This window comes from Hemitrygon akajei, chromosome 9 (genome assembly GCF_048418815.1).
Source record: "Hemitrygon akajei chromosome 9, sHemAka1.3, whole genome shotgun sequence".
NCBI classification, from domain to species: domain Eukaryota; kingdom Metazoa; phylum Chordata; class Chondrichthyes; order Myliobatiformes; family Dasyatidae; genus Hemitrygon; species Hemitrygon akajei.
In genome coordinates, this window is record NC_133132.1 from 114,175,578 (window position 1) to 114,194,226 (window position 18,649).

The 18,649-nt window shown below is 41.6% G+C and overlaps 1 protein-coding gene across 3 annotated transcripts in view; it reads right to left on the bottom strand.

Moving 5' to 3' along the window:
• Positions 1–18,649, bottom strand: part of pxdn (peroxidasin) — a 257,963-nt gene that overhangs the window by 46,788 nt on the left and 192,526 nt on the right. For all 3 annotated transcript variants that reach the window (XM_073056799.1, XM_073056798.1, XM_073056800.1), the window contains 4 exons: positions 18,242–18,514; positions 17,154–17,270; positions 10,421–10,579; positions 9,239–9,351 (listed from right to left, as the gene is read on the bottom strand). In XM_073056799.1, coding sequence (XP_072912900.1) covers positions 9,239–9,351; positions 10,421–10,579; positions 17,154–17,270; positions 18,242–18,514 — 662 coding nt within the window. The remainder of the gene's footprint in view (positions 1–9,238; positions 9,352–10,420; positions 10,580–17,153; positions 17,271–18,241; positions 18,515–18,649) is intronic.

An 18,649-nucleotide genomic window follows, 5' to 3' on the forward strand; every position in this document is an offset into this window, starting at 1 on the left:
GGTGATATTCTGATATCCTTTGAAGCCCCTCCCTAAACCATCTGTCAAAAGCATATTTCAGCTGCAACTGAAAGCAATTACAGATTTCTATTTATGTACAAGCCAAAACTTGCTCGATGTATGTAATTACAGAAATACCAATTTCAACTTTATGCACATAAGTTGACAAATGAAATAATTCCTACGAGTACTTTAGCTCACAGTTTAAAGAATAATGAATTCACTCAGTCCATCTTACTTTAAAGTGAAAAATTTAATCACATCTCTTACAGAATTAGGGTTTAGACTGCAAACAAATTTCACATTTCTCTAAATTAGTTACATTAAAAAAGCCAATAATTCTATAACTCACAGGCTAAAATTCACAAACAACTTAAATAATCACGTTGAACCATGGCTTCTTCTGCCTGGATGAGACCACTCTCAGATGGAGGAGCAAAACCCCACATCCCATCCAGGTAGCCTTCAATCTGATGATTGATTTCACCTCACATTTTTTTTCCCCTTTTCTCCCACTCCCCATTCTCTCTTTTTACTTCCTACTTTGGCCTCTCCTCACTAGGTCTGGCTCCTCCTGCTTCCATTCTCCAATCAGTTTCCTTTCTCCTCAGCCCTTTACCTTTCCAACCCATCTGGCTTCAAAAACCTTTTGGTTTGACCTCCTTTCACTCTCCCCTCCTTTCTATTCTGGCATCTTCCCCTTTCTTTCCAGTCCTGATGAAGGGTCTTGGGCTGAAATGTTCTGCTGCTCTCCACATCTGTGGGAAGTGCACTCAGCCAACAGCAATGCCACGACAGATCTGAAGATACTCTGGAACATCTGGAAAGCTGAGGGCTTCAAAGATGAGACTTTCTCTGAGATGATCATACCCAAGGTACAACCCTTCAGATAAAATGGTGACCACCAGAAGCAAGGGGACGAGGCAGGCAGTCCAGGGCTACCCTGTGGCATTCCACTCAGCCACAAATATACCCATTTGGATATAGCTGGTGAACAGCAGCACCAGCAGCAGCCAAGCAAGTGGCATTGTGAATGGTTTTGAGGCTCAGTAAATTCAGGCAGAGCAATAATGACAGGAGGGTCATTAGTTTTGTGAGGGCACAGACTGAGATTCTCAAGCTGCAAATGCAGTCAGAAAAATGATGGCAGGATGATGTATTTTCTCCTGGGGGCTGGGTCACGGATGTCGCAGAGTGAAAGCAGAACATTTTCAAGGGGGTGTGCAGCCGGAAGTCATGGTGAACACTGACACCCATGGCATAGAAAGGTGAAGTGGTCCTGCACAGTCAGTGTAGGGGGTTATGAAAGCAGGACCTCAAAGATAATAACCTTTATCGTATTCCATGTGCTAGTCATGGCAGGAGTAGAAAGATGGAACAGATGAAGGAGTGGCTGAGGGACTGCTGCAAGGTGCAGGGTTTCAGGTTCTTACTTAGATCATTGGATCTCTTTAAGGACAGGGGTGACCTGTAAAAGAGAGATGGATTCTGGATTACACCTTACTTGGAGGGGTATCAATATCCTGGTCAGGTGGTTCGGTAGTGATACTTGGAAGCTTGACAGGGCACAAGGGTAGAAAATGAAGTGATTGGGAGGAAGGTAGAGGCAGGAGCAAGGTAACAGATGCAATAGGACGGATGGGTTTACGTGTGTGCATTTTAATGTTAAGAATACTGTAGGTTGTCTACTGCATCCAGTGCTCCTTACACAGCCTCCTCTAAATTGGTGAGACCTAATGTAAATTGGGGGACCATTTTGTCCAGCACCTCCACTCCATCTCCAGAAAATGGAATTTCCTGGTGGCCAACCATTTAATTCCAACCTTATTTCCATTTCAACATGTTGGTCCATGGTCTCCTCTTCTTCCATGATGAGGCCATTCTTAGATTGGAGGAGAAACACCTTATATTCCATCTAGCCTCCAACTCGAATTATCCAGTTCTCCTTCCAGTATTTTTTCCCCTCCCCTGCCCCTCCTCTTCTACTCCCCACACTGGCTTCTTACCTCTTCTCCTCACCTGCATATCAGCTACCCCTAGTGCCCTTCCTCTTTCTCCCATGGTTCAAAGTTTAAAGTAAAGTACATATATGTCATTATCTATAACGCTTAGATTCATCATCATCTTGATATCATAATAGAATCAATGATAGCCCGTACCAACTTGGCAGTGTGCAAAAGAAAACAAACTGCAAATACAGAAAGAAAATTAATTTAAAAAGCAATAAATATTGAGAACTTGAGATGAAGAGTCCTTGAAAATGAGTTCATAGGTTGTGGGAACATGTCAATGATGGGGCAAGTGGAGTTGATTGAATTTATTCCCTTAGGTTCAAGAGATTGATTATAGAGGGGTTATAACTGTTCCTATCCTGAGGCTCCTGTACTTTCTTCCTGATGGCAGCAGTGAGAAGAGAGCATTACCTGAGTGGTGGGGGTTTCTGATGATGAATCCTATTTTCCTGCCACGGCATTTCGTGTAGACGTACTCAATAGTGGGGTAGGCTTTACCTGTGATTGACTATGCAGTATCCACTACTTTTTGTAGGATTTTCCACTCTTCTCTCCTATTAGATTCCTTCTACTCCAACCCTTTACCTTTTCCAATTATCACATCCCTGCTTCATATTTCATTTCATCTCCCCCATACACCTGGCTTCACCTACCACCTTCTAGCTTGTCTTCCTACACTCTCCCCACCACCTTATTCTGGCATCTTCCCCCTTCCTTTCCAGTCCTGTTGAAGAGTCTCAGCCCAAAATGTTGACTGCTGATTTCATTTCCATTGATACTGCCTGACCTACTGAGTTCCTCCCACATTTAGTGTGTGTTCCAGAGGGTTGTTCAAATGGTTGACTTCAACATCCCTCTGAGCCATGGACAAGGAAAGAAGCAGACTATGGGAGCAACACATACACACACAAAATGCTGGAGGACCTCAGCAGGTTAAGCAACATCTATGGAAAAGAATAAATAATTGAAATTTTGGGCCGAAACCCTTCATCAGACAAGGTGGGAAGTATTCAATTGGGAGAGGGCTAATAATGATGGTATTAGGCAGGGAACAGCTGCTATCAGGGAAATGCACAAGAGAAATGTAAAGGTCAGTTAGGAAGCAGTTGCATGAGGTTCTGGGTAGGTTTGTCACACTGTCACAGGGAAAGGACGGAATGATGAAAGAACCATAGTTGTTGATAAGAGCGGTAGAACCTTTTAGTCAAGAAGAAGAAACCATTCTTAAGCTTTAAGAAGCAAAAATACTAACATGGATAGAGGACTGGCTGACTGGCAGTAAGCAGAGTGTGAATAAAGAGGGCCTTTTCTGGTTGGCTGCCAATGACTAGTGATTTTCTGGAGTGGTCAGTGTTGGGACATCATTTTTTCACATTATAGGTAAATGATTTCAACGACAGAATTTATGGCTTTGTGGCCAAGTTTGCAGATGATACCAAGATAGGTGGAGGGGCTGATAATATTGGTGAAGAAGCGAGTGTGCAGAAGGACAGACCAATCAGGAGAATGGGCAAAGGAGAGGCAAATAGAATATAGTATAGGGAAGTATATGGTCATGCATTTGGCAATAAAAGGGTAGACCATTTTCTAAATGGGGAGAAAATTCAGTAATCAGAGGTACAAAGGGACTTAGGAGTCCTCATGCAAGTATCTCTATGGGTTAACTTGCAGGCTGAGTTGGTAACAAGGAAGAAAAATTCAATGTTAGTATTAATTTTGAGGGGACTAGAATATAAAAGCGAGGATGCAACACTGAGGCTATTTAAGGCATTGGTCAGACTGCACTTGGAGCATCGAGAGCAGTTTTGGGCCCCTTATCTAAGAAAAGATGTGCTGGAATTGGAAAGGATCCAGAAGGTTAACAAGAATGAGTCTTGGATTGAAAGGATTAACATATGAGAAATGTTTAAAGGCTCTGTGCCTGTACTTGCACGAGTTTAGGCAAATGAGGGGCAATCTCATTGAACCCTGTCGAATATTGAAAGGCCTAGACAGAGTAGTTGTGGAGAGGATATTTCCTGTAACAACAGAATCTAGAACCAGAGGGCACAGCCTTAGAATAGAGATGAAAAGGTGGTCAACCTGTGGAAAAGTGGCAGATGCTGTTCAATCTGGAGAAGTGTGAGGTTATACGCTTCAGAAGATCGAACTTCACAGTGAAGTACAATGTGAAAGGCAGGATTCTTACCAGTCTGGGGAAACAGAGTGAGCTTGTGATACAAGTCCAGAGATCCCTCAAAGTTGCTGTTCAAATTGCTAAGATGTTTAAGAAGGCATATGGGGTGCTGGTATTCATGAATTGCAGGACTGAGTTCAAGAGCTGCGAGGTTATGGTGCAGTTCTCCAAAACTCTTGATAAGACAAAATGTAGACTATGCTGTTCAGTCTGGTCGACATTATAGGAAGAATGAAGAAGCTTTAGAGAAGGTTCAGAGGAGATTTACCAGGATACTACCTGGATTAGAGAGCACATCTGAAAAGTAAAAGGTTAAGCTAGAGCTTTTATCTTTAAAACGATGATGGATGAGAGGTGACTCTATAGAGGTGTATAAGATTACATGAGGCATAGATAGAATGGGCAACTAGCACTTTATTTTTAGGACAGAATTGGACCATACCAGAGGACACAAATAGAGGAAGGTTTAGGGGAGATATTAGAGAAAGTTTTTTTCTAATCTACAGAGAGCAGAAGTGGATGACTAGAACACAATGCCATGGTCGGGACCTCATCAGTGCAAGAAGTTTAGCTCAACAAGAGGGGTGGCCATACTGGACCAGGAGCTGAGTAAGAAGCCTGGCCATATGACTGACTTTTCAGTGGAACAACAGTTAGGGAACTGTGATCACAACTCCTTAAGATGCTTATAGGTAAGTATGGATCCTGTGGGAGTATACTAAATTGGAGCAGGGCAAATTATAAGGGTATTATAAAGGAACTATGAAGAGTTAATTAAGAATAGTTGCTTTGGGCAAATCTACATCTGGCGTGTGGAGGAGGATGTTCAAAGACCAACTGCATACAGGATAGGCGTGTTCCAGTAAGAATGGGATAAGATTCAAGAACGATTATCATTCCTCAATACGCAAGTGCAAAGGAGAATAAAATGAGTATTACATTGGAACCGATACAGCAGCATAAATAAATGCAAATACACAAGATTAGCTTATATACTTAGGCTGATTATATGTATACAAAGTGACGCTAATTGCAGGAGTATCCAAGGTGACTGACAGGAAATGATAAGGTGGTGGTAGGGTGTGTGGTCAGGTGGATTAATAGGTGGAGTTGTTGATCAGCCTGACGGCTTAGGGATAGCAACTGCTTCTGAGTCCTAAAAGGATGGGAAATTAATGGAACCTTGTATGGCAATAGATGTGTTGAGCTTGGTCACAGAGGAACAGGAAATTTAAAGAGCAAAGCCAAAGAAATCTGCAGAAATCTAGGTTTCGGGTCTCAGCCCGAAACATCAACAGTGCTTCTCCCTATAGATGCTGCCTGGCCTGCTGCATTCCACCAGCATTTTGTGTGTGTTGAGGAACAGGAAATGTTCTTTTGAGTCACGATGAAGGGTCTTGGCCCGAAACCATGACTGTTTACGCTTTTCCATAGATGCTACCTGGCCTGCCGAGTTTCTCCAGTATTCTGTGTGTGTTGTTTGGATTTCCAGCATCTGCAAATTCTCTCTTGTTTGAGAAAAAAAAAACAAGTAAAATGTAGGAAGCTAAAATTCCAACAAAGCCCTTGACAATTGTACAGAAGCCAGAAGAGGACTCAGGAGCAGAATTAGGAAAACCAGGAGGGGCCAGGAAAAGTCCTTGGCAAGTGGGAGTAAAGAGAATTCTGAGGCATTCTGAACTAATATCTAAAGCAGGAGACTAACTGGAGAGTGGGTAGGACCGCTCAAGGATAAAGAAGGCTCAGAGGTAGAGAATGCAGGACAGGTCCCATATGAGTACACTGCATCAGTATTTACCAAGGAGAAGAACATAAAAGATGGGGAGATCAGTCTGGATCATACTGATTTGCTAGGACATTTCAAAATAAAAGGAGGTGGTTGTATTGGATCTCTTAAAGATGGATCAATCATCCCATGGTCTGATGGGATTATGCCCTAGTTTATTGAGGCAAGACATGAGATTGCTGGGGCCGAGATCAAGATCGTCATGTCCTTTCTAACAATAGGCTAGGTGTCATAGGACAGGATACATTGCTCATTTTGTTCCATTATTCAAGAAGAGAACTGGGGATTATCCTGAAACTATAGACCAGTGCATCTCATGTTAGTAATAGGGAGGATACTTAGGGATAGGATTTATGAGCAATTGGAAAAGGGTGGCCTAATTAGAAATACCACAATGGACTGTCCCAAGCTCAGCTGCAAAAGGAGGGTTGGACACGGGGCTAGGAACCGTAAAAATCCCAGAGTTACACAAAAACTAACAGAAGCACTGAAGATCTCATCTTTGGGAGAGGAAAGATATTTGCCTCGATGACATAAAGTCACGTGGTGAAACCAGAAGCCACAGGATAGTGATCTACGTTCTATCAGCTCAGGACAGAGGAGTGTGTTGAGCTGCTGTCAGCAGTCCATGTCCCAGTTGAGGTGATTGGTTGGCATTCGATTCACAAGAGAAGACAGAAGATAGTGGTCAATGGAAATTAATCTGGTTTGAGGTCTATGATGAGTGCTGTTCTGCAGGGATCCATACTGGAACCTCCGCTCTTACTAGTATATTAAATGATCTGGATGAAAACGTAAATAGGTAAGTTAGTAAGTCTGCAGACGATACAAAGACCAGTGTTGTTTTGGATAGTGTAGAATACTGGTATGGGCTGTGATTTGGCAGGCAGAGTTTAACTTAGCCAAATGTGAAGTGTAGCACTTGGAGAGATACAACGTGAAGGGTGAGTACACTCTAAATGACAAAACCCTTTACAGTGTTGATATGCAGAGAGATCATTCAGTCCAAACCTATAGCTCCCTAAAAGTGGCTAAGTAGGCTGATAGAGTGGTAAAGGTGGCACATGGCATATTTGCTTTAATTAGTTGAGGAAATGAGTTCATGAATCAGAAAGTTATGCTGCAGTTAAATTAAAAGGTCTGTCCTAGTCCAACCAAGTAGATGCCATGGCCAAGGAAGCTGACCGACACCTCCACATTAACCCTTACCAATGTACCACAGAAAGCACCCGATCTGGACGCGTAATGACGAAGTATGACAACTGCTCTTCATGTAATCCAAGACACTACAGCATCATGGACACAACTCAGTACATCACAGATAGCAGACTCCCCTTCGTGGATTCTGTCTGTAGTTGTCCTTGCCTCAGTAAAGCAGTCAGCATAATCAATGGCCTCACCCAATTCAGTTGTGTTCTTTTCACCCCTCTCCCAGGACAGAAGATACAAAAGCATGAAAAGTATGTACTACTCAAACTCAAGCACAGCTTCTACTCTTGATACTTTAAGACTACTGAATGGTTCCTAAGTGCAAAAACATGGACTGTTGATCTCATAATATAACCATATAACAATTACAGCACGGAAACAGGCCATCTTGGCCCTTCTAATCCGTGCCGAACGCTTACTCTCACCCAGTCCCACTGGCCCGCACTCAGCCCATAACCCTCCATTCCTAATCTACCTCCTTGTGATCTTGCACCTGCTGTGGGCCTGCATTGCACTTTCTATGTGACTGTTGCACTTTAATCTGCAATCTGTTACTGTTTTACCATGCACTACCTCAATGCACTTTGAAACAATTTGAGCCGAATGAACAGGATGCCAGAGAAGCTTTTCACTGCATCTTGGTAAAAATGACAATATTAAATCAATTTCAATATGCCTCCTGATTTGTAGAGCAATTCCTAAGTTACTTTTATGTCAAATTTCAGCTTCTGCAGTATCATGTTGTTGTGATTACATAAGAAGATTCAATATATTTATGGATATAATAAAAATCCATTCATAGTAGGGTCCTGGAGGGCGGTTGTTTTTGATCCTATTGCTGATCTAATACTTTCATTCCCAAATGATCCTCATATCAATATCTGAGTAGCTTTAGAATTGTGTAGAATCTGAATTTGAAGTGATTATTTGGCTTACATTTATATTAAATACCTCAAAAATAATAAATGCATTACTCTATATCCAAAATCAGTGTGTGTACTTCAGGTTATAAATATATTTTTAGTCAGACAATTCTTAAAATAAACTCAATAACTCACATACAAAATAATACTGGAATTTATTTGCACTACGATTTTTTTTAAGAAACCTATCCGATTGCTAAGAGTAACTAATCCAAGCTACAAGTGCTCTATAATTATTTGCGTCTCAGCAAATTGTCTTTTAATCTCTCTCACTCACAGTAGCTCAATTAATTTATTCTCCACTCGGCAATGGCTGTAAAAATGTTTCTAATTACTTGATAAATAAACATCAACTCAAAGGTTTAAATAAGTGACTGGAAAATTTTATTTCCTTCTCCAATCATCAACCATTTCTTTCTCAGCAAGATTTATTCTTCTAATTGATTTGACTTATGAGGCAAGGTGGGGCATGCACACCAAATACTGTACAGAGCACAGTTTATGTTAGACTGAGTGGATTATTTACACTTCTGACCTCATTAACAAATAAATTTGATAAATCATCTACATCTCAGTGACAATTTCCCTACTTCCAAACTGTTCACTGACATGTTTGAGTAATACAACTTCATCGCTGATAACAACGAATCTACAACTGCAGATCAATGGAACAAACATTCCAGAAACAGGACAAGACCTGAATTTATATAACTTCCTTCAGGACAAGATGTCCTTATCTGTGCTTCTCTTTCCACAGAATGCTGTTTGATCTGCTTGAGTGTTTCCAAGATGATTTTTTTTAAAAACTTCTAACTCCCTTAATATTCTTTAACAAAATATCATGGAACTGTTAATGCCTGTTTATTAACCAATGAACACAGAGCATGTCATTGGAAAGATGGCACCAATACCAGGGCAGAAACCCCTGCATTGTACTGCTGTCAAAGTACACAAACTCCTGACTCAATCAGTGGCCCAGTGCCAAGCACGTGGCTTAGACACAACTACTCCCACACTTATGCTTTTATGTTTCTATGAGCAAAGTATCTCTAAATGCTTGGAATATTTTGTTCTTGTTTTGGAATGTTCTTAGCTTTGCAACAAACCTGGTTACCTAGAGATCGCTACTCACCTTACTCCAAGTTATAGTAGGCTCAGGGTCCCCTTGAGAGCTGCAGGGAATCTGCACGTCTGATCCAGCAGCAACTGTCAGGTCAGTGGGTGTATTTGTAAAGACTAGTGATACTAGGAACAGTTAGGAAGAGAGAAAAGCAGCTATAAGCTTCATTCAAATTTGGGACTGGTCATCTTAATTTTGGTTCCTTAATATTGTTATAGCCGAGGGTGGTAGTGGGTAAGCTCCCACCACCTACTAAATGCTCCCAATGGCACATCTCTCAAATGGCTTCTGACAACCAAGTCCAGATCCTGGCCTTCACATATGGCTTAGCCACTAAGCCCTGCGGAACTGTTCGTACTGACAGGAGAAGGGGAAAAGGTGGATTAACGGTGCCTTAAATCCAGTTGCTTTGGGCAGATGAAGCTCCTCAGCTGTGGTTGGCAGCTCATCCAGAGAAGGACAACTCTGATTTCAAATCTCTGCTTCTTTGTGGTTATACCCACTCATGGGGAAGAGTTCAGGAGTAAACCCCCCAGGGAAAAATCTGGAACTGGGGTCCTAAAGGCAGTCCTACATTGAGTTCAACGCTGACTGGCAAATCCTGCGACACTGCTGGTGCCAAACTACATTGGCCACTGCCATTTCTTTGGATTCATTAGCTGTGTGGAGAGAGGGAGGCTGCTAAATGGGCAACAGCTTGCTCTCCAAATCACACTGCCCTGCATATCACGCAGACCACTGGGACACAACATCCATGGTTGACCCCAACCAATGGAGGGCAGCAGAATCTTAATTTCCTTCCCAAATTACTTCGTCCCAGCAAGAATGTTTCCCTCTTTAACTAATTTGTGGTCATGATGCTTCGGCCTTTGAGGCAAGTCAGGACATGCATATTAGATACCATATAGAGCACAAAACTTCTCAACAAAAGACTGAGTACATCACTTTCATGCTGTATCCAATTACACAGAAAACTATTTTTTCTGCTTTCATTCACTTGTTACTACAGCTTCCAAGATTTGCTAATGTAACATTAAATCAAAACTGCCATGGTGGGTGACACAGTAGAACAATGAACCACTTCTCTCATTAGGATTCTATTAAATCTTTCAGAAGTATCTATTTTGATAACAGGCTTCTTTACACTTAAAGTGAATGATTTAGTTATTCAAAGGTACTAAAACTGTAGCATACTTCGGCGCTGTACAGAGAGGAGGACAGCAACTCGACGGGCACCAACAATATTATCAGCCTGGCATTCATACTGGCCATCATCATGAAGAAGGACTCTGGAAATCCTTAGTGATCCCGTGGGAAGGACAACAAGCCTTCTGTCTCCAGGAAGTGTACCACCTAGAAACAAAAGCAAATTTCCATTAACCTGAAGATCTGATCATATTATAAAGACGATTAGGCACTCAGCAGGGGCAAATAAAATAAGCGAGTGGCCATTGTGTGAGTGAACAGTGTTAGAGAGGTCTGGCTTTGGCTCAACGGGCTTGGGCAAGCACAGGTGGTAGTTCCTTCTAAGCAAGTTTTCAAGTATGTTTCTCTTTACTGTCACTACATAGCTAGTGTGCTGAGAATCAGTCCAGAGTTCGTGGTATATTCCTCGTGTGAAATGTTAGAACTTCGAGAGAGCTCCAGTTTCCCCAATAAAAACATCTGCATTAAATGCACTGAGCTTCAGCTCCTTAGAGGCCGTGTTGAGGAACTGAAGCTGCATTTGCACAACCTTCGACTCACATGGGAAAATGAGGCGGCAATAAGCAGGTAGACACACTACTGCAGGAGGCAGGGAGCTGGGTGACTCTCAGAGTGTGCAAAGGGAATAGGCAGTCAGTGCAGAGTACCCCTGTGACTGTTTCCCTCAATAATAGGTTCACCACTTTGGATACTGTAGGGGAGAATTACATACTGGGGGAAGCTGCAGCGAACTGATCTCTGGCACTGAGCCTGTCTCTGCGTCTCAGAAGAGGAGGGAGAAGAGAAGGTTTGCAGTAGTGAAAAGGGATTCTGTAATGAGAGGAGCACACAGCAGATTCTGTAATGTAAAAGAGACACCCGGATACTATGTCACCTCCCAGGTGCCAAGGTCAGGAATGACTCTGATTGGGTCCACAGCATTCTGAATGGGGAGGGTGAACAGCTGGAAGTCTAGCTACATATTGGTACCGATGACTCGGATAGAAAAAGGATGAAGTCCTGAAGAGTTAGATAGAAGGCTGAAAAGCAGGATCTCCAGGGTAGTAATGACTGAATTGCAGCTTGTATCATGTGCCAGCAAGAGAAAGAATAGGATGATTTGGCAGATGAAGGTGCGGCTGAAGAACTGGTGCAGAAGGCAGGGTTTCAGACTTCTGGATCATTGGGATCTCTTCTGGGAAAGGTATGACCTGCACAAAAAGGACAGGTTAGACCTGAACCTAAAGGGGACCAATATTCTTGTGGGCAGGTTTCCTGGACCTGTTGGGGAGGGTTTAAACTAATTTGACAGGGGGATGGGAACTGAAATGATAGGGGCTGAGATAGGGCAGATGGTATACAATGAGATACAGCATAGAGTGAGACTGAGGAAGGAAAGGCAGATGAAGGGGCAAAATTGCAGTCAATGGGACGAGCTGCAGTGTAAAAGGGGGATAAAATTGAAAAGGGTGAAGAATATAGGGCTGAATGTGTTATATCTGAATGCACGCAGTATACTGAATAAGGTAGAGGAGCTTGTATCACAGGGAGAGATTGGCATTATGATGTGGTGGGCATCACGAAATCATGGCTGAGAAAAGATCATGGATGGGAGATTAAATTCAAGGATACACATTGTATCAAAAAGATAGGCAGGTAGGTAGAACAGGTGGCATAACTCTGTTGGTAAAAAATGAAATCAATCCTTAAAGATATGACAGAATTGGAAGATATGAATCCTTGTGGGTAAAGTTAAGAAACTGCATGGGGATAAAGATATTAACGGAATATATAAAGGCCTCTGAACAGTTGCCAGGTTGTGGGCTACAAATTACAAAGGGACATAGAAAAGGAACATGAAAAGGGCAAAGTTGCAATAGCTTTGGGGGATTTCAATATGCAGGTGGATTGGGAAAATCAGGGTGGCGTTGATTTTCAATCCTAAGAGGCAGAATTTGTATAATTCTTGGAGCAGCCTGTGGTTGAGCCCTCTAGGGGAACAACAATTCTGGATTGGGTGTTATGTAACGACACAGATTTGAATGGAGAGCTTAAGACAAAGGAACCCTTCAGAGAAAGTGATCATAATATGATAGAATCCCTCCTGAAATTTCAGAGGGAGAAGTTAAAGTCATATGAATCAGAATTACAGTGGAGTAAAACAAATTAGAGGAATGAGAGAGGAGCTGGCCAAAGTTGACTGGAAGGGGACATTAGCAGAGATGACTATAAAACAGCATTGCCTGGAGTTTCTGGGAGTAATCTGGAAGGCTCAGAAAAGATACATCCCAAATCTGAATTATTCAAAAGAGAGGATGAAGCAACTGGGCTGACAAGGGAAGTCAAAGACAACATAAAGCAAAAGTGGCAATTAGTGGCAAGGTCGATGACTGGAAAATGTTTTAAACCCAATAGAAGGCAAGTAAAAACACAGTAAAGAGAAATAAGATAAAATATCAAGGTAAGTCACAAACACAAGGAAGTCTGGTGATGCTGGAGATCCAAAGCAACACACTGAAGAAACTCAGCAGATCAGGCAGCATCTATTTAAAAAAAGTAAACAGTCGATGGTTCAGGCAGAGATCCTTCTTCAGGACATACTGTATCGTGGTAAACTAGACAATAGTATAGAAGAGGATGCAAAAAGTTTGTTCAGATATACAAGGAGTAAAAGAAAGATGAGAGTGGATATCAGACTGCTGGAAATGATGCTAGAGAGGTACTAATAGGGGACAAAAAATGGCAGATGAACTTAATAAGAATTATTAAGTCAGTCTTCACTGTGGAAGACACTAGCAGAGCACCATAAATGCGAGAGGGTCGGGGACTTAAGTGAGGAGTAAGTATTTGTACTACCAAAGGAGAAGGTGCTTCAGACCGCTTCTTTTCATGTTAAACGTCAATTATTTGGATGATGGAGTTGATGGCTTTGTGGCCAAGTCTCTAGACGATACAAAGATAGATGGAGGAGCAGGTAGTGCTGACCAAGCAGGGAGTCTGCAGAAAGGATCAGTTTGGTAGAATGGGCAAAGAGGATGGGCAGATGGAACATAATGCAAGGCCAAACACAAGAAAATCTGCAGGTGCTGGAAATCCAAAGCAACATACTCAAAATGCAGGAGGAACTCAGCAGGCCAGGCAGCAAGGAGTCCTTATGAAGAGCCTTGGCCAGAAGCGTCACCTATTTACTCTTTTCCATAGATGCTACCTGGCCTGCTGAGTTCCTCCAGCATTTTGTGTGTATTGCTATAATGTAAGGAAATGTGTGGTCATGCACTTAGGTAGAACAAATAAAGGTACTGAGTATCTTCTAAATGGGGAGAAAATTCAAAAACCAGAGATGCAAAAGGACTTGAGAGACCTCATTCAGGGTTTCTTAAAGGTTAACTTACAAGTTGAGTCAACAATAAGGAAGGCAAATGTAATGTTAACTTTCATTTCGAGAGAACTAGAATACAATAGCAAGGAAGTAATGCTGATGCTTTATAAGGCATTGGTCAGACTGCAATTGGAGTATTGTGAGCAGTTTTGGCCCCCTTATCTATGAAAACGTGCTAGCATTGGAGAGGGTCCAGAGGAGGATCACAAGAATGATCCCAGGAACAAAGGGGTTAACATATGGGGAGTGTTTGATGGCCCAGGGCCTGTTGTGGCTGGAGTTTTGACTAAGTGGGGAGGATCTCATTGAAATCTATCCAATATTGAAAGGCCGAGATCGAGTGGATATACAGAGGATATTTCCTTTACCTAGATCATTCAATATTCAATAGGTTTTAATGAGATCCCCCTCATTCTTCTAAACTCCAACAAGTACATCTTGTTATCTTGTGAAGCAGCCTCATGTGCAGCGCCTTGTCAAAGGCCTTCCGAAAATCCAAATAAACGTCTCCTGATTCTCCTTTGTGTAGTCAGCCTGTTAATTCCTCCAAGAAATCCAACAGATGTGTCAGGCTAGATTTCCCCTGAAGGAAACAATGTTGATCTAGGCCTATTTTAGCACGCGTAAGTACATGAAAACCTCATCCTTATTAATAGACTCTAACACCTTGCCAACCACTTACATTAGGCTAAGTGAGTTATAATTTCCTGTGTTTCGCTTCCCTGCATTCTTAAAGAGTGGAGTGAAATTTGCAATTTTCCATTCCCCCGGACCCATTTCAAGAATCGAATGATTATTGAAAGATCATTACTAATAACTCCACAATCTCCTCAGCTCCCTGGGATGTAGTCCATTTGGTTAAGGTCACTTGCCTACCTCTTGAATTTTCAGCTTACCAAGATCCTTCTCATTAGTAATAGTGACAACACTAACTTCTGTCCCTGACACTCAAATTTCTGGCATGCTGCTGATGCCTTCTCTACAATCTCCATCAGCACAGGTTCACCACAAGGCTGTGTGCTTAGCCCCCAGCTCTAACTGTTTTACACTCATGACTGTGTGGCTAAGCACAGCTCCACTGCCATGTTTAGGATTGCTTCCATCACTATCATAGTCCAAATCGAAGGTGATGATGAATCAGCATACAGGAGGGAGACTGAAAATGTGGCTGAGTGCTGCCACAACAACAACCTCTTAAATATTATCAACAAGACCAAGGAGCTTTTTGATTACTTCAGGATGAAACCAGAGGTTCATGAGCCAGTCCTTATCAGAGGTTCAGAGGTGGAGAGGGTCAGCAACTTCAAATTTCTTAGTGTCATCATTTCAGAGGACCTGTCCTGGGCCCAGCATGCAAGTGCACGTACAAAGAAAGCACAACGCCTTTAATTCCTTAGGAGTTTGCAAATATTCACAGCATGACTTTTGAAAATTTTGAGAAGCTATAGATGTGTGGTGGAGAGCATACTGACTGGCTACATCAAAACCTGGTATGGAAATACCAATGCCCTTGAATGGAAAATCTTTCAAAAAGAGGTTTATACAGCCCAGTCCATCTCGGGTAAAGCCCTTCTAACCACTGAGTACATCTACATGAAATGTTGTTGCTGGAAAACATAATCTATAATCAGGCCATACTCTCTTCTTGCTGCTGCTGCTATCAGGGAGGTGGTACAGGAGCCTCAGGACTCACAGCAGCAGGTTCAGGAACAGTTACTACCCTTCAACATCAGGCTCTTAAACCAAAGGTGATAACTGAACTGTTTTGATAACCTATGGACACATTTTCAAGGAGTCCTCATTTCATGTTCCCATAAACAAATAAGCAATAAATATCATTTCTTTCTTTTTCTATTTGCCCAATTTGTTGTCTTGGCACACTGGCTTGGTCTTTTATTCGCTCTATTGCGGTTATTATTCTGTTACAGATTTCTTCAGTACGCCCACAAGAAAATTAATCTCAGGGTTGTACATGGGTGACATATACGTACTTAGATAATAAATTTACTTTGAACTTTGGTAAAGACTGAGGCATTGTACTTATTCGGTCTATCCAACATTTCTGTCCCCCATTACTACCCACAGTTCTGAGTTACTGATTTTTTTTATATATCAGAAAATTTGAAGTAATTATATCCAAGGCCAATCATGTCTGTAATCAAGCAGAATAAAACTGTTGTGGAGAGTGAAAGACAATAAATTAGTTCTTTCCAATGTCTGGAAGTACATACCAAAATTATTTTTAGGTCAACCCTTCCAACTGAATGAAACTCACAATAGAAAAAGCATACAACTTTAATGTACAGAACATAATGAAAAATATCTAAACAAAAAAAAACAGCAAAAGTTATCAATCACTTCTCAAAACACTGACACATTATTGCCCAATATAGAAGTTAGAATAATAAATCCTAAAGTTAGCAAAACAATAGTATCAGTTTTACAGTTAATGAAGCTAAGCACATTTTGGCTGCTTTGGGTAGAAGTTTTATTCCATAGAGGAAATAGCAGTCAGGCACCAAGCAGCTAACATTGATGGCAAATACTACCGTAGATTCCGGATTATAAGCCGCTACTTTTTTCCCACATTTTGAACAGCTTTGAACTCTGCGGCCTATAATCCAGAGCGGCTAATACATGGTTTTTTTTCATGCCGCCTCGTAAACATTTTGCCTCGTAACAGTAGACCAATAAAATTGATGAGTAGTTCACAGAGGTCCAATGAAATTGTACGATAAATCAAGCGCACTTTCACAATTAAATTATTGTAAATCATTCATTTGTACTCACCCTCATCAACATGGAAAATACTCGAAGAAAAGCAAGACCCGAGCGCGTCAGACCCGATTAGACCCGATCGCATTGCGCAAGCGCGTCAGACCCGATTAGACCCGATCGCATTGCGCAAGCGCATCAGACCCGATTAGACCCGATCGCATTGCGCAAGCGCGTCAGACCCGATTAGACCCGATCGCATTGCGCAAGCGCGTCAGACCCGATTAGACCCAAGCGAAAACGCTGCTTTTAAGTTAAAGTCGATCAATAACTTTTCCTGGTAGGCTGCAGTATATATATTTTTACCAGTCGCTAGGAGATATTGGAATGTTGTTCGTGCTGTTCAGTAAAAAAGTATATGCAACGTAATTTGTGTTACCGATACGTATGTATATTTAAAAGTAGCAGTGCGGCCTAAAATCCGGTGCGGCCTTTACAATTAAAAAATTGATTTTATTTCTAAAATTAGAGCCAGCGGCTTTTAATCAGGTGCGCTCTGTAGTCCGGAATCTACGGTAGTTTGTTTTCTTTTTATTTGGGCACCAAATTGTTTAGCCTGAAATTAAAAAATGTTATATGCAAACATACCTCCTTTAGTCCATGTTATGGTTGGTGTAGGATTGCCCTCTGCCTCACAGTGGAGCTCTACACTTTGTCCCTCCACAACTGTCTGATCATCAGGCAAGACTGTAAACTGAGGTGGAGCTACAGACAAGATGGAGGGGTTGAGGAAGAAGGAAAAGAATTATCCCTTAAGTTTATTAATCGCGCACTATGTTGAAGTGGAACAGAGCAATAATTTAAATGCTAATAAAGCAAACAAATGCCTTAATATCAAAAATAAGTTTGTTAGTCCATACTTTAGTGTTATTACTGGCTGACACAATGGCGCAATTTGTTGAACCTAAATAGCACCTTGGTACTTTACATATGGAGTTTTCATGTTCTGCCTGTGACCACGTTGATCCCTTCTGATTCCGTGTTGATTCCTGCCATATCCCAAAAACATGTAGTTTGGTAGATGAATCGGGCATAAAATCTCTTTGTTTTTAGACGAATGGCAGAATCTTGGGGTGGGGTAGAGGGTAGACAGGAATGAGGAAGAAAATTAAATAGGTTAGGGTAGGATTAGCCCTTGTTGGTCAGCATGGGCCAGCTGAGCCAAATAACATATCTGTATGCTAAAAAACAGAAAGAGGTATGGTGGTACTGGAGGAGTGCAAGGAGTGATGTATTAAAAGTGACAGGATAACTTCAGCAGGGTACATTCAAGGACCAAGCATTAATTTTGTAGAAGAGCTGATAAAAAGGACTAACAAAAGGGTCTGACAGATGTAGACAACATGCTTCCACTTGCAATAAAGTCCAAAATAATGAAGCATAAAAGGTACATCCAAAGGATGGAGTGTGGACGTATGACTGGTAATTCAGACAAAGTAGCACGTATGCATATATGGGAAAGCACGATGAAAAGATGGTGGAAAGGTGGTTAACTCTTCAAGCATTGACCTTTAAGATTCAAGACCAGTTTCAAACATGTAAATAATTTGCTAATTATGTAAATCTAATTAGAAAGCAAATCCCTTGTAATAAATCAATTAGATCCCTGGTTCATTATGTTCCACTCCCCACAAGCACATACTTTATGAGTGGTTGTATGGTGCTGCATTAAATACCTTTAATAATTATGAATGCATTTGCTTGAATGGAGTCTTGATTATTGTTTGCAAGACAGGTATACTGGCCAGCATCTCTTTGCTCCACATTCTGAATATAGAGTCCGCCTGAGGAAGTTATAGTATATCGAGGGTCATTGGGCAAGGGAGACCCATCACTTCTTATCCAGGTGATCCGTGGCTGAGGGTTTCCAGTTGCACTGCATTCCAATGTGACACTCTCACCGACCAAGACCTCAGTGTTTTGTGGCTGAATTACAAAAGCAGGCCGAGCTATTAAAGAAACACAAGTCAAATTTATGTAGAACAAAAAAAAATTAATATTCATTCACTTCATAAATAAGAGCTATTCACAGCATTCAGCGCTAAACTTCTATTCCACTCTTCCTCTTTAGCATTGGAGAAAGA